Below are 14,955 nucleotides of genomic sequence, written 5' to 3' on the forward strand. Positions count from 1 at the left end.
CCACCTCCTGTCACCACAGTCCTCTAAACTTTCCCTTTCACACTCACAGATACTCTTCTATCACAAATCACTCCTGCTATCACTCTTCTCCACACTCTCCATTACTTTGCACTGTTGACCCCAGGTACCTGAACTCCTCCACCTTCTCCACCTCTACTTCCTGTAACCGCACCCCTCCACTGCCCTCCCTCTCATTCACACACATGTACTCTGTCTTACTCCTACTGACTTTCATTCTCCTTCTCTCCAGCGTGTACCTCCACCCCTCCAGGCTCTTCTCAACCTGCTCCCTACTCTCACCACAAATCACAATATCATCCACAAACATCATAGTCCACGGAGACTTCTGTCTGACCTCGTCCATCAACCTGTCCATCACCACTGCAAACAGGAAAGGGCTCAGAGTCGATGCAGTCCAACCTCCACCTTGAACCAGCCTGTCGTTCCTACTGCACACTGCTGTCACACTGTCCTCATACATGTCCTGCACCACCCTCACACACTTCTCTGACACACCTGACTTCCTCATACAATACCACAACTCCTCTCTCCACCCTGTCGTATGCTTTCTCTAAATCCACAAATCCACAATGCAACTCCTTCTGACCTTCTCTATTCTTCTCCATCAACATCCTCAAAGCAAATAAGGCATCTGTGGTGCTCTTCTTTGGCATTAAACCATACTGTTGCTCACAGATGGTCACCTCTTCTCTCAGCCTGGCTTCCACTAGTCTTTCCCATAACTTCATGGTGTGACTGATCAACTTAATTCCCCTGTAGTTACTGCAGGTCTGCCCTTATGCTTAAAGATCTCACCTTCCAGAATCTTGTTAAACAATCTGGTTAAAAACTCCACTGCCATCTCTCCTAAACATCTCCACGCTTCTACCGGTATGTCATCTGGTCCAACCGACTTTGCAGAAGAGTGCATCCTCTTAACCGCTGCTCTCACTTCCTCCTTACTAATCCTATCCACATCCTGCTTTACTAACTCCACACTTTCTCTCTCTCTCATTTTCCCCATTCATCAGCTGCTCAAAATCCTCCCTCCACCTTCTCAACACACTCTCCTCACTAGTCAACACATTTCCCTCTCCATCCTTTATTGCTCTAACTTGCAGCACATCCTTCCCAGCTCGGTTCCTCTGCCTGGCCAATCGCTACAAATCCTATATATTTGTACTTGCATTTCGTTGTAATATGGCAATTAAATGCACGAAAATGTTTAGATTACACAAACAATCTTTAAAAAGTAAAAAAAAAAAAAAAAAAGAAATACAATAAAAAAAATTTATTTAAATTATCATTATATATATATATATTTTTTTTTTTTATTATTATTATTATTAAAATAATGAAACAATTTATGATTCTAATCTTGAGATTTTTTTTATAATTATAAACATTTACATAATTAAAATCTTTAAAATGAGTTTTCATCTAATTAAAAGTATCTTGTTATACTTTTTACTTTAATTTTTATGTAATTATAATTCTAGGATATATTATTATTATTATTATTATTATTATTATTATTATTATTATACAATTATAATATTAGGATATTTTTTTATATAATCATAATCTTAAAATTAAAACATTCATTATTGTTGTATACACTATATATAATCTCACGTATAATTTTTTGATATTTGAATTTATCTGATTTAACCGGCCCGATGTGAAAACCTGAAATTCTGTTTTAAACCTTAATTAATTAAAATAAATAAATAAAACAGGATGTTTTCTGCTCTGAGCGCTTACAAGGATAAGTGAGTTGGGTTTCCAGTAAGCGGGAGCGATCTGGTCAGTGAGCCATGAAGTGACCGCTTTGGCAGGTTTGACACTCAGCTCTGATACGGACTGAGCCATGAAGTTCACTCCATCCAGCAGCCTCTGTGCAGCATTGTTGTTGTCCTTCGAGAATCCGTTGGACTTTAGAATGGAGATAAATAAAATAATCAGTAAGATATGCAGTCTCTGTGTGTGTGTGTGTGTGTGTGTGTGTGTGTGTGTGTGTGTGTGTGTGTGTGTACAGCGTATAATGGGAGCTATTATACAGTAACTCAGCATCTTACACACACACACACAAAAAAAAAGGTTTCTCACCCCCGGCCAAACATGGTGTATTTCAGTCCGAACCACGGTGTCTACCGGATCCTGGTTCCCGTACCAGTACTGCCTGCTTCTATAGATCACTGAACAGTTTGGACACTCGATCACGTACCTTAGAGAAACAGAAATAAGATTGACCTTCCAGCCCGGGCGAATCATCTCAGCTCATCTGTACCAGACATCAGGAGTGTTCTCACCCAGACCAGGCGTAAATGGCCAGCCCAAACCAGGGCGAGTCCGAAGACGCTGTGGTCTTCGGAACCACGATCACCTCTTTCCCGCTCTCGTAGCATGCCTACAGGAGGAAACAAACCCATCAAGCCCTGAAAGACGGGGGGTGCACACAGAGCAGATCGAGTGGGACGTACCTTGCAGGTGTAGATGCGGTTGTCGAAGTGGGCGGAGTAGCGGCAGCGGTGTTTGGCCTCATGGCCCACGCCTTCTCTCAGGTGGTTCATACTGTTCTTACACCCCGAGCTGAAAACAAGACCACAGGTTAGTCTATAGACAGAGGGGGCAAGGGTGTGGTTAGTCTAGAAACAGAGGGGGCAAGGGTGGGGTTTAGTCTAGAGACAGATGGGGGCAAAGGTGGGACAGAGGCCAAGGATGGGGTTTAGTGTATAGACTGAGAGATCCAGGGTGGGGTTTAATATAGAGACAGGGGCCAAGGGTGGGGTTTAGGTTAAAAGTAGGGGGGGGGGGGGTTACTCTAGCGACAGAGTGGGGTTTCATCTAGAGACAGAGGCCAAGAGTGGGGTTTAGTCTGGAGACAGAGAGGTCAAGGGTGGGGTTTAGTTTATAGGTAGAAAGGGTCAAGGGTGCGGTTTAGCCCAAAGGTACAGGGGATCAAGGGTGCGGTTTAGCCCAAAGGTACAAAGGGGTCAAGGGTGGAGTTTAGTCTAGAGACAGAGAGATCAAAGGTGTGGTTTAGTCTAGAGGTACAGAGGGGTCAAGGGTGAGGATATTCTAGAGGTACAGAGGGGTCAAGGGTGGGGTTTAGTCTAGAGGTACAGGGTGGTCAAGGGTGAGGATAGTCTAGTGGTGCAGAGGGGTCAAGGGTGGGGTTTGGTCTATAGGAACAGAGTGGTCAAGGGTAAGGATAGTCTAGAGGTTCAGAGGGGTCAAGGGTGGGGTTTAGTCTAGAGGTACAGAGTGGTCAAGGGTGAGGATAGTCTAGAGGTACAGAGGGGTCAAGGGTGGAGTTTAGTCTAGAGGTAGAAAGGGTCAAGGGTGCGGTTTAGCACAAAGGTACAGGGGGTCAAGGGTGCGGTTTAGCCCAAAGGTACAGAGGGGTCAAGGGTGGAATTTAGTCTAGAGACAGAGGGATCAAAGGTGTGGTTTAGTCTAGAGGTACAGAGGGGTCAAGGGTGAGGATAGTCTAGAGGTACAGAGGGGTCAAGGGTGGGGTTTAGTCTAGAGGTACAAAGTGGTCAAGGGTGAGGATAGTCTAGTGGTGCAGAGGGGTCAAGGGTGGGGTTTAGTCTAGAGGTACAGAGTGGTCAAGGGTGAGGATAGTCTAGAGGTACAGAGGGGTCAAGGGTGGAGTTTAGTCTAGAGGTACAGAGGGGTCAAGGGTGGGGTTTAGTCTAGAGGTACAGAGTGGTCAAGAGTGTGGATAGTCTAGAGGTACAGAGGGGTCAAGGGTGGGGTTTAGTCTAGAGGTACAGAGGGGTTAAGGGAAGGGTTTAGTCTAGAGGTACAGAGGGGTTAAGGGAAGGGTTTAGTCTAGAGGTACAGAGGGGTCAAGGGTGTGGTTTAGTCTAGAGGTACAGAGGGGTCAAGGGTGAGGTTTAGTCTAGAGGTACAGAGGGGTCTGTGGTGGGGTTTAGTCTAGAGGTACAGAGGGGTCAAGGGTGGGGTTCAGTCTAGAGGTACAGAGTGGTCAAGGGTGAGGATAGTCTAAAGGTACAGAGGGGTCAAGGGTGGGGTTTAGTCTGGAGGCCCAGAGGGGTTAAATGGTGGGGTTTAGTCTGGAGGTCCAGAGGGGTTAATGGTGGGGTTTCGTCTAGAGGTCCAGAGGGGTTAATGGTGGGGTTTAGTCTAGAGGTCCAGAGGGGTTAATGGTGGGGTTTAGTCTAGAGGTCCAGAGTGGTCAAGGGTGAGGATAGTCTAAAGGTACAGAGGGGTCAAGGGTGGGGTTTAGTCTGGAGGCCCAGAGGGGTCAATGGTGGGGTTTAGTCTGGAGGTCCAGAGGGGTTAATGGTGGGGTTTAGTCTAGAGGTCCAGAGGGGTTAATGGTGGGGTTTAGTCTAGAGGTCCAGAGGGGTTAATGGTGGGGTTTAGTCTAGAGGTCCAGAGGGGTTAATGGTGGGGTTTAGTATAGAGGTCCAGAGGGGTTAATGGTGGGGTTTCGTCTAGAGGTACAGAGGTTGAATGTGGTTGCTGATGCGACACTCACCCGCAGCTCAGACAGATGCTGGAGCAGGTAAAATACTCATCAGGGAAGAAGGAGTTACTGGACAGCTGCTCATCAGGGATCTCACCACTAAACCGCTCACTCAGGGCCTGAGACCACACACACACACACACACACACACACACACACACACACACACACACACACACACACACACACACACACACACACTTTCTTTTTAGACTTACGGTTATTTGAAAACAGTTGTAATGTTACTATAATAATGTTATTATAATATTATGATGTTTAGAATTTAGCTTTAGAGATTAAATACCTCTTTAGATACTACATTTACAGTATGAGCTTTTTAAATATAAATAGAATGAGTTTTCTCTAAAAAGTTATTGGTTTGTAATAGATAATAGAAATATATATAGTTATATTATTTACAACAATCTGGATATTTGTAAAAACTCACATGTAGGGCTTTGTAGATGACGCAGGCCGTGCGTGGCGAGCGGGTGGTGGTGTTGTCCAGCTGAAGCTCTACGCTTCGCAGCAGGCCGCTGAAGTCGGTCGGAGGGTTGTAGGTTCGAGTTCCTCTGTACTGGATGGAACTGAACGCCTCAGGGAACAGACCCAGCTTCCGGAAACGCTCCTGGAGAAGACGTTCTGCTGAATCCGAGGGCTTGTCTGCAAAAATTTATGTTTTTTTAAAGCTTACATACCAGATTTTTACTTGTGTGCTAAAATATATAATAAAACATCACAAAAAACAAAAAACGTTTCTGATAAATCACATTGAATAATTTAAGGCTTTTTTTTATTATTAAAATTAGTTAACTGAAAAATAAAATAAATACAATTATCAGGTTATTTTCTTATTAAATCCTTTTTTTTATTCTTAAATATTTATTGCAATAAAGCATTATTTTTATTATATAGAATCAAACAAATTGTACATTTTATTGTTCAAACAACAAAAATAATAAGTATAATAGTTTGTATAATTAATTATTAAAAATGTTATATTTTATAATTTATATTCATATGAATTAATCATTATAAAACCATTCAAACAATTTAAAGAAAAGTTAAATTATAATAAATTATATATAATAAATATTGTGTCCTTATCGTAAAAATTATGAATAATAAATATGAATAAATATTTCAGGGTAATATTAATGAGAAATAGAAAAATAACACAAATGGGCTGAACATTACATTTGAAATTTTATGTTAAATAATTTCTATAATTTTTACACATATTATAACTATTTGTTGTTGCTTTTTTAAAAAGCAACGAAATAAAATTGATTCTAACTTTATCATTATTGCAAGAGATTTGAGATATTGTTATCCAGCTAGCCAAGTTGGCTAGGTTGTTGTAGGTTATTAGGGATGGTGGGAGGAGTCTGGGAAGGGTCTTATTTGCATATTCATAAGGTCATAGTTTTCAAAAAGGTATAGAAATGGTGCAAGGACAAGAAAATTTGAACGTCCTATAGAGATTATATCGATAGTCGTTTTCTATCTCTGACCTGAGCCCAGTAATTTGGTGTGGACGGTCTCGTGAAAGATGATCACGGCCGGCCCCAGGGTGGAAAGCGGGACGTCCAGGCCACACCGGGCCGTGGTGGCTTTTAGCTCCTTGGTGAAATGCTTTAAATAAGCGTCTGAGGCGTCGCCCAGGAACTTGAAAAGGTCGTCGTGCAGCCGGTCGGCGTGCGTGCGGTAAATCACCAGATCGGACACAGCAAGGACCTTCAGCAGGAGACGAATCCGCTGGCCCTGGTTAGCTCCAGCTCCCAGGAGCCCCTCGGTGTCCACGACCACTACTTTATGGAGTGGGTCCATCGCTGCCCACACGCCGACCGTGCAGGACTCCTGCGTGGGAGACGTCTTGAAAACCTCGCGGCCGCGGAAGAACGTGTGGTTGAGGGTGTGGGATTTGCCCTCTCCCGTATTCCCAAAGATGGACACCACCTTCAGGAGCTCGTCAGGGGCGCAACCCAGCCTGCTGACGAATTCGTCTGCGTCTTTCACCTGTTTGGGAGACAAAAATCTGACGTAAGACTTTTGATTTGTTAATGATTTTAACACCTTAAACGTCCGGCCGATCAACACACCTGCATTTCCTCTTTCTCGTTCACCAGGAGGAAGCTGTGCACTTTCTCCAGCTGAGCCTTCTCGTCGTCGCGCGAATCTCCGTCGTCTGCGTTGGCCTTTTCCGGAACTTTGCACGGTGGATAAGCAGAAATCGGGTGTTTCCTCTTGCTCACGCCGCTGTGCGTACGTTTCTGGCAGTCCAAGCATAAATTGACCTTGCAGCCCTGACAGCGCACCACGGCCCGGTGCCGTGACCCGTTCGGAGGACTTCCCGCATGTCCTTTGCACTGGTCGCAGAACGGAACGTGTCCGGGTGTAATCCGGATGCGGTCGTGATTGCGCATGCGCTCCTGGCGATGCAGCTCGAGTTCGCATCGTGCGCACTGCAAGCTGCCGCATTCGTCGCACTCGAACGCGGCTTCGTCCGATCCACCGCACACGTAACTCTCCTGACAAGCCAGGACCCCGTTAAAGCCCTTGTCTCCGGCCCCACTCATTCTGCCACTGAACTTATATAACGGGAAGGTGTGGGGATGAACCCTACTGTAAGGGTCGTGACCCAAAACAACCCCTTATTTGCCCCAAAAAATGCAGTCACCTCAAACCTTCTAAATCAATTCATTATCTGACGTTTTTTTGTTGAACAGGACAAGTCAAAGTACTTCAGAAAAACAAACACCCGAGCAAAATCAATCACGACTGTCGAATCGGACAAATCCAAATGAATCAAAACGAGTTTATTACACACATTATAAAAATATCCACCGTATTTTATAACGAGTTTCTCTGTAACGCTTTTTACAAGAGACGGATCGTGATTTTACAACGTATACGTTTTTTTTTTATTATTATTATTAACTTTGTTAGTGACTTGTAGCTATTTTTATTAGTAGTGGCTATTGTGAATGGTTTATCTTGACAGGGTTGTCATGGAAACCAGGTTGCCAGATTGGGCTACCCAGAGAAACTTCTTAAAATTTACTGTAAAATGAATAAATAGACAAATAAATACAGCAAAGTTTGGAGTTCTAGGTTTTAACAAGCACGGTTTAATAGTTTAATATTATACTCTTTTTTTTTTTTTTAAGTAGCTAGCATGCTAATCAATTATTTACGTTTTGTACCAGTTTTTATGGTAAACCTTTTTTTTTAATTGAGAATTTTATATATTTGTTTTTTTTTTTTTAAACAATAGTGTATTTAAAGTGTCTTCCAAGAGGGGAAGATTTTAAAATAAAATGTTTTATTATATTACCCGGAAGTACGTAACCGGAAGTCGTGTACAATATGTAATAGCGTTAGTTCGCAGGGTAACAGCAGAAAATAAATAAATAAAAAAAAACAATAAGGTGGAGATAATAATAATAATAATAATAATAAACTGATATTTAATATTTATACATTGTTGTTTTTTTTTTTATTCTTGAAATAATATTTAAAAACACGATATGAATAATGAAGAAATAAACGTATTGATGTAATCTAAAGCCACTGACAGGCGCCTGGACTCGTCTTTAAATATTGTTATTATAATTATAATATATAAGTGAATGTTATTGACGGGTTGATTATTTAATTGTTGATTTTACTCGTGTATAATTTTAATAATCAGACCGCACCGATGTTGACGTGTTCGGCTTTTGTTCATTAGCAGCATTCGCATCTGTATCTGATCTAAAAGCGGTAAATACACGCTTCGGACACACGCACAACTATTTATATCACGAGATTCACGTGAATTTATTCCCGGATCGAGTCTGTTCTAAAGTGTGCTTTACCCAGATAATATTACTACACCGCCTTGACCTAGCAAAACAACTCCTTTCCCAATACCTCCCTGTTTTATACACAAACAAACCCCGGATTTTCAACAATCGCCATGAATTTGATCAATTATCCAAACAAGAGCGTTAAAAACCAACACAATTCCCAACACCGTTCATAAATATATATTATATCCGCTCCCCGGTAGAGTCCTGTTGCCAGCGGTGGATATATTTGTTTCTCCTTCCAACCATATTGGACAAACCCCGCCCCTTACATTATGATTGGATAACGCGTTCCCGTTCTCGTGATGTGATTAGATGTGATATATTGTTTACGCGCGCGGCTGCATACGACATCCAATCATTGCCGAGAGGGCGGGATATCCGGAATACGGGTGGGGTGAAAGAGGTTCCCCAGGAATATCAGCTGATCGAGTTGTTTTCGTGCGCAAGGTTCGTCGGGAAATGTAGTCTATACGCGGGAATGTTTGGTGGATTTTTATTGTGTTTTTTGTGTGTGAAATATTTGACGCTTATTATGGAGTGGTTTGTGTTTTTTTTTTAACAAGCAATACGCCTTTTTATCCGGGTGCGAACCATATTGATAAAACAAGCGACTTCATTGAGATTCCGAAAACTCGGTTTCCCAGAAGGCAACGCGCGTGAGTTTTGAAGGTCACGCAGGCAGCGTGGATGGAGGCGACGAGGTAGTGTTTTTTTTTTTCTTCTGCAAAGACGTGGAGTAGTTTTTAAAACCTAAATTCGACGTTCGCACGAATTTTATAGTTTTAATATTATAATTATTATTTTAAATATAACCTTGATCTAACATGGCCGAGCAGGAGGAGTTCACTGACATCAATGGAAATCCGATTCAGTTCTCCTGCCAGGATTTTTCTCCTTTCTGCAGAGAGTTCACCGTCAGCTCCGCCAAACTCTCTCTGCTCAGGGTCCTGATGTTCACCTGCACCGTGTGGCTGCTCGCATATACAGGTTTCTATCTCACCCAGGTGAGTACACACACATACACACACACACACACACGTTATGGACAAAGGTCTCAGGACACCTGACTTTTCCACACATTTCTGGTTGGAGACCCAAACTTGTGTCCTGAACCAGCTTCATTAAGAGCTGCTTTACATGGGTTGGAGTAGATCTTCAGTGGCCTGCTAAAGAGCTTCAGCCGAATTAGAAATCCAGACCTTCTCACCTCCATCAGTACCTGACTTTACTCACACCCTTATAGCTCAATGAATCTCCACAAAATCTAGTGGAACATCTTCCCAGAAGAGTGGAGGTTACTATAAGTGAGACTAAGTGTGAGAAGTGCAAGAAGAAGCACATACCAATCTTATGGTCAGATGTCTACAAATCTTTTGGCCATATAGTATATATTTCTCAGCATTAATGAAGCTTACAGATCTGTAGACCATCATGCACCTTTTTAACCTCCGGTTCCTGGAATCCTGGATTCTGGTTGGTCCAGAATTGTTGATTAGGTTTTCTAGACCAGCAACTTTTACAGATTTCTTTTATGACATTGTGTTTCTACACTGTTTATAGTGCTGGATATTATAATCAAGCAGACGGTAGAAATTGAGATATTTTTGCCTTAGTGGTAATTTAGCGCCCCCTAGAGTCCTGGGGTGGTATTTATGAGGACATGTGAAAGAGTTCAATTTTTGTTTCTCATGGTCTGAGTATCCTTCAGGGGCCTTTTGGCAAACTCCAGGTGGGCTCTCATGTCAAGACTGCTGTGTCCCTTTCCAAATCTTGTGCATTCAACTGAATTGAGCACAGGTGGACTCCAATCAAGCTGTAGAAACAATTAATGGATGATCAGTGGAAAAAGGATGCACCCGAGCTCAGTTTTGAGTGTCATGGTGAAGGCTGAATATTTATGTACATTAGTTGTTTTTTTTTTTTATATATGTTTGCAAAGATTGCGAAGGCTTTTTTGTGTTGTGATTAGGATATATATATATATATATATATAATTTTTATTTTATAAAAAAATTTTATTAGATTTTGTTTTATTAAAAAATATTTTTTTACAATTTTCTTTTTCAGTACATTGATTAATATAGAGAAATATAAATTTACTTTTGGATTTATGTACATAAAGGTTAAATATATTATTCTAGTTTTAATTTTAATAAAATCTAAGTGATTTCTGGCTATTTTTTTTTTTTTTTTTTAGGTTTTTATAAAAAAATCTATCTGATCTAGACGTCAACCAATTCGTCGCCATCGAAAAAATAGATGGAACTATCGGCTATCTGCAAAAATCAGTATCAATAGTTTTTCCGGGTTGCGTTATACAGTATGAGAATAGAGCGAATCTCTCTTTTTTTTTTTTTTTTTTATAAATTTTTTTGTTAATTTATTTTGATTGTATATTTATTTGCAGTGTTACTTCTGGTTCAGTTTTTTTTTTTTTTATGTTTTTTTATTTTCCTGAATATTTATTGATTTATACAAATATTATATTCATATTTATTTCATCTAGCACAATTTTATTATTCAGTACTGTTTATTTTTATTTATTTTTCTAATCCAACCTAGATATCGTCATCACTAAAATCCATTACCGGTCAACCGCTAAACTGATCCACCTTTTTTTTTTTCCCCCTCTGAGATCGGATTGCTCTTCGGATCGGTGCGGTGTGAAGTCAAAACTCTTCCTGTAGAATATTTTTACATTAAAAAGTAAACAGATGGAACTCTCGCATCATGAGGTCATATTTAACCATGAAGAAATATTAATAAATAAATAAACATAATTGTTATTTATTAATTTCGTAATAAACCTCTCAGAATTGGGATATAAGAACAAAAAGTTCTTCTGAAAAGAGTTTTTTTTTTTCAATATAAAAAAAATAGTGATAAATATAGTGATAAATATTGTCGTGTGAACGTTGTCCTTCTGCCTTGTAGAACACGGCGGTTCTGTCGGCCGCCATCATGGTTACGTTATTGGGAATGCTGCTGCACATCCACTTCGTGAAGGTGGACCACGAGACGCTTCTCATCGTCGGCTCGCTCGGCGTCCAGCTGTCCTCCGCGTACGCCTCGGGCCGCGAGAGCACCACCTTCATCGAGATGAGCCGGATCAAAGACATCGTCATCAACGAAGCCATTCACATGGTGAGGAAAACTCAGACCTGAACCAGGAAGATGGGTCGGAGCTAGAGCAGTATTATAGTCACTGATTCTTTTCTAATCCTTCTTCTTTACCAGGAAAATGCCACAACCTCATCACACACACACACACACACACACACACACACACACCTGCTCTTTTATACAGTTATCTAATCAGCCAGCCATGTGACAGCAGCACAGTGTTTACGCTTCTGCAGGTACAGGTCCAGAGCTTGAGGTTCTTCAACATGAAGGAAAAGAGACTCAGACAGACGCATCTTTATTGTCATTGCTTAGTACAAATAGATCTAAAGTCTATGGCAGTGAAAAGTGGAGTTCGTCTTCCTCAAGGTTTGATGTGCTGTGCATCCTGAGGTGCTCATTATTTTATCTGTGGCATCTGGAACTTACTCTACACACTGTTGGTCCCAGCAGGAGATCATCGGCTATAAAGAAACTCAAAGCAGGCCATGGGGTACCACCATCCAGCTCAGGGTTAAAGTCACAGAGATGTGTCCTTCATGCTGATGTTTGAACTATTTATTGAAGTTCTTGACCTGTAGATTAGAGAGCCATGTGAACGCATGTGTTCCTATTAAACTGGCCAGTGCGTGTATTCGACTCATGAGAACTCCACGTGCCATAACCACTTTCAGAGCTACTGTTACACGATCCACGATCCAGCCTCTTCCATATATGTACACTAGCTCACCGATTGGCTAGTGAGAGAGATAGAGGGACTAAGCCCCTCCCACTCTGAAAACACAACATGTCTGATTTTTATTTCCAGCAAAGGATCATCTACTACCTGTGCATTCTGCTGAAGGATCACGCGGAGCCGGACGGAGTCAGTAGCGTCGTCCCTCTTTTCCAGGTTTGTGTTCATTTCCCTCACGTCCATATGCAGTGCGTCGGTTTCACGTGGTCCGACGGGACACGACCTGGGACTGGTGTGAGGACGCAGAAAGACCCGTTAGAACAAATAAATCTCATCGCTTCTCTAAATAAGATTAGATCACCACGTCGATGTACAGGTGTTCCTATTAAAGTGGCCACTGGGGGTTTCTAGAGCGCCTGTAAATTCAACTCGGTACAAGTGCGTGTTTGATTGATGTTTGGAGAAAACGATAAGAGAACTTTTCTATACTATATTTATATATAAATGTGTATATACAGTATGTGATAAAGTATTAGGCAGGTGTGAAAAAAGTCAATTAACAAAATAAGTAAACGAACAGGAGAGAGATCCTGATCCTAACGAGCTCAGTGGCCTTAAATAGAAGAAGTTTGGATCCACCAGGACTCTTCCTAGTAGATCTCAGTCGCTATAGATCCCTACCGCGTGGTGAACCTCGTCTATGCTTCTCAGTCTTATTGTTGCTACGTGGTGAATAAGAGTTCTGAGGAAACGTTCTGCTCTTTGCGTTTTCTCCATCAGAGTTCGAAGCCGAGGCTGAACTGCCTGGTGCAGGTGTATAGGAGCTGTCAGGAGATCATCGGGCAGACGCCATGACAACGCCGACAGGTAGAGACGTCTGGTCTGAGGATCTCCTGCGATTCCTCTCTCATTCTCCAGGGTCTTTATAGAGCTTTCACTTCTGTTTCTGTTCAACAAAATCCCAGGGTTTTTCCACTGAAACTGCATTTTGCTGTAATTAAGAGTCATTTCAATCAACACACGGCCAAAAGTATTGGGACAGATCCAGCTCCATGAAGATATACTTTTAATGGGTTGGAAGATGTTCAGGATCTCCTGCTATATACATGTGGAATGGGTGAACTGTATCTGTACATCATCGTACCCTTTAAACCGCTATACACTCCAGGGCTTGTCGAATCCTGGATCCTGATTGGTCAGGAGGTGTTGATTAGGTTTTCAAAACCAGCAGCTGTTTTTTTTTTGTTTGTTTGTTTGTTTGTTTCCATAGCAACAGATCATTCAACGTGGTTTGTACAACTGAGACTCCGTGTGCTGAAGTTTTCTGAAAGTGGATGTTTATGGTACATTGAAATAAGAAGTCTAAAGTGTCAGTACTTTTTTTTTTTTTTTTTTCGGTCGCTATGGTGACGGAGAAACGAAAACAATTATAGATCACGATTAATTGCATATGAAGCTGTATTTTATTTGTGTTTATATACAGATGAATTATAATATTACTTTATAAGAGGAAAAAAATTAAATGATTTCTAAATTTAGAACAAAATTGTGCTTCGTTTCCTGATTTTTTTTTTTTTTTTTTTTTGTCGTTTGATGTTTTTTTTTTTTTTTTCATCTTTTCTAAATCGTTTCTTTTTCTTTCTCATCAGCACAAAAAGAAAATTCCTGCAAGAGCTGATTTCCCAATCCAGCAATACGTCTCGAGTGTTTCAGCCTGTTTTTCTCTTTTTCTTCTTGAAATTCTCGGTGTTTTGAAACACAACATATGGAGACTTTCAACATTTTACTGAGAATAATTTAAATAAACAATAAATGAGAATCAGGTGGTTTCATCACATGCAAGCAAACAAATGATTATTCATGTGATGCATAAAATAAATATCAAATAAATAGAATTGTATTAATAGTTTTTTTTATTAGTTATTATTTTTATTATTATTATTTAATCCTAACTTCATTATTAAGTTATCTTCTCATTCTCTATACTGTATTTTACCGAAAGTGGCGGCAATTTTTTTTTTTTCTTTTCACTTTTAACTATTTAAAACCTGGTGTGTGGGATTCCTAATGAACATAGTGTTTATTAATATTTGATTAATGTATTTATTAACATCCCCTTAGGAATCGTAAAAATTAACTTATTCAGCTGCACTGTGAATTTTTAATACTGGACTTTATTTATACATTTTTTTTTAACTGTTGATTCTTAGGAAAAATGTTACAGCGTGTTAATAATATAAAGTGTATTCCAACCTCTTTTTCCACGATGTCATGTATTTCTAAAACTTATTAAAATGATATATAAAGTTGTTTTTTCTTCCTGATTTCTGTTTTCTGATTAAGTTACATGCAGTAACCTGATGTGACCGTTAGGGGGAGACAACGAGGTGCTTTCATCATATATATATATATATATAATGAAATACAAGTTGTACAATTAAAGTTTTGCTTTGTTTTTTTCTCCTCTTCACATATGTGCTTCTTCTTCAAACTGGTCCCACTAAATTGGAGGCAGACAATTGTAAAGGACACCTTTGGGTGCGGTGGCATGATGTTTCTCCTTCACTTGTACCAGGAGACCCAAAACCTGTTCCAGCGTGACAATGCTCCTGTGCACAAAGCCAGTTCCATGAAGATCTGCTTTCCATAGGTTGGAAGATCTTGTGCTATAGAGCTGTTGAGCACCTTTGGGATGAATGTGAACGCTGACTGCGCCCCCAGGCCTCCTCACATGCATCAGTACCGGACTTTACTACCAACCTTATGGTTAAATGTGCACAAGTATCTACAGAATCTGGTGG

The 14,955-nt window shown here is 40.7% G+C and overlaps 2 protein-coding genes across 3 annotated transcripts in view; one reads left to right on the forward strand and one right to left on the reverse strand.

Annotated features, from left to right (window-relative positions):
* zfyve1 (zinc finger, FYVE domain containing 1) overlaps positions 1-8,625 on the reverse strand; it is a 13,230-nt gene extending 4,605 nt beyond the window's left edge. The window contains exons 1-8 of the mRNA XM_083562631.1: positions 6,604-8,625; positions 6,016-6,520; positions 4,950-5,164; positions 4,514-4,620; positions 2,484-2,592; positions 2,313-2,410; positions 2,110-2,227; positions 1,765-1,935 (exon numbers count right to left, since the gene is read on the reverse strand). Of these exons, the coding sequence (XP_083418757.1) occupies positions 1,765-1,935; positions 2,110-2,227; positions 2,313-2,410; positions 2,484-2,592; positions 4,514-4,620; positions 4,950-5,164; positions 6,016-6,520; positions 6,604-7,080 (1,800 nt within the window). The 5' untranslated portion in view covers positions 7,081-8,625. The remainder of the gene's footprint in view (positions 1-1,764; positions 1,936-2,109; positions 2,228-2,312; positions 2,411-2,483; positions 2,593-4,513; positions 4,621-4,949; positions 5,165-6,015; positions 6,521-6,603) is intronic.
* A 328-nt stretch (positions 8,626-8,953) lies between these two features.
* On the forward strand, positions 8,954-14,472 carry pigh (phosphatidylinositol glycan anchor biosynthesis, class H). 2 transcript variants are annotated; one of them, XR_014536928.1, is made up of 5 exons: positions 8,954-9,359; positions 11,290-11,499; positions 11,593-12,370; positions 12,935-13,021; positions 13,804-14,472. XR_014536928.1 is itself a non-coding variant. In XM_083562791.1 (5 exons), exons 1-4 carry the CDS (start codon positions 9,180-9,182, stop codon positions 13,007-13,009), a joined length of 549 nt encoding a protein of 182 aa, XP_083418917.1. In that variant the 5' UTR covers positions 8,977-9,179; the 3' UTR covers positions 13,010-13,021; positions 13,804-14,472. The 2 variants fall into 2 exon arrangements, 1 of the variants encoding a protein (XP_083418917.1); XM_083562791.1 differs by having other exon boundaries at positions 8,977-9,359; positions 12,287-12,370.
* The last annotated feature ends 483 nt before the right edge of the window (positions 14,473-14,955 follow it).

This window comes from Silurus aristotelis (genome assembly GCF_946808225.1).
Source record: "Silurus aristotelis genome assembly, chromosome: 15".
Classification (NCBI taxonomy): domain Eukaryota; kingdom Metazoa; phylum Chordata; class Actinopteri; order Siluriformes; family Siluridae; genus Silurus; species Silurus aristotelis.

Bases quoted from the DNA above. Each gene is read 5' to 3' on its own strand.
- pigh (XM_083562791.1), top strand. From the start codon at position 9,180: ATGGCCGAGCAGGAGGAGTTCACTGACATCAATGGAAATCCGATTCAG. The intron at 11,500-12,286 runs GTGAGGAAAACT...TTTTATTTCCAG, and splicing joins TCAACGAAGCCATTCACATG to CAAAGGATCATCTACTACCT. The intron at 12,371-12,934 runs GTTTGTGTTCAT...TTTCTCCATCAG, and splicing joins GCGTCGTCCCTCTTTTCCAG to AGTTCGAAGCCGAGGCTGAA.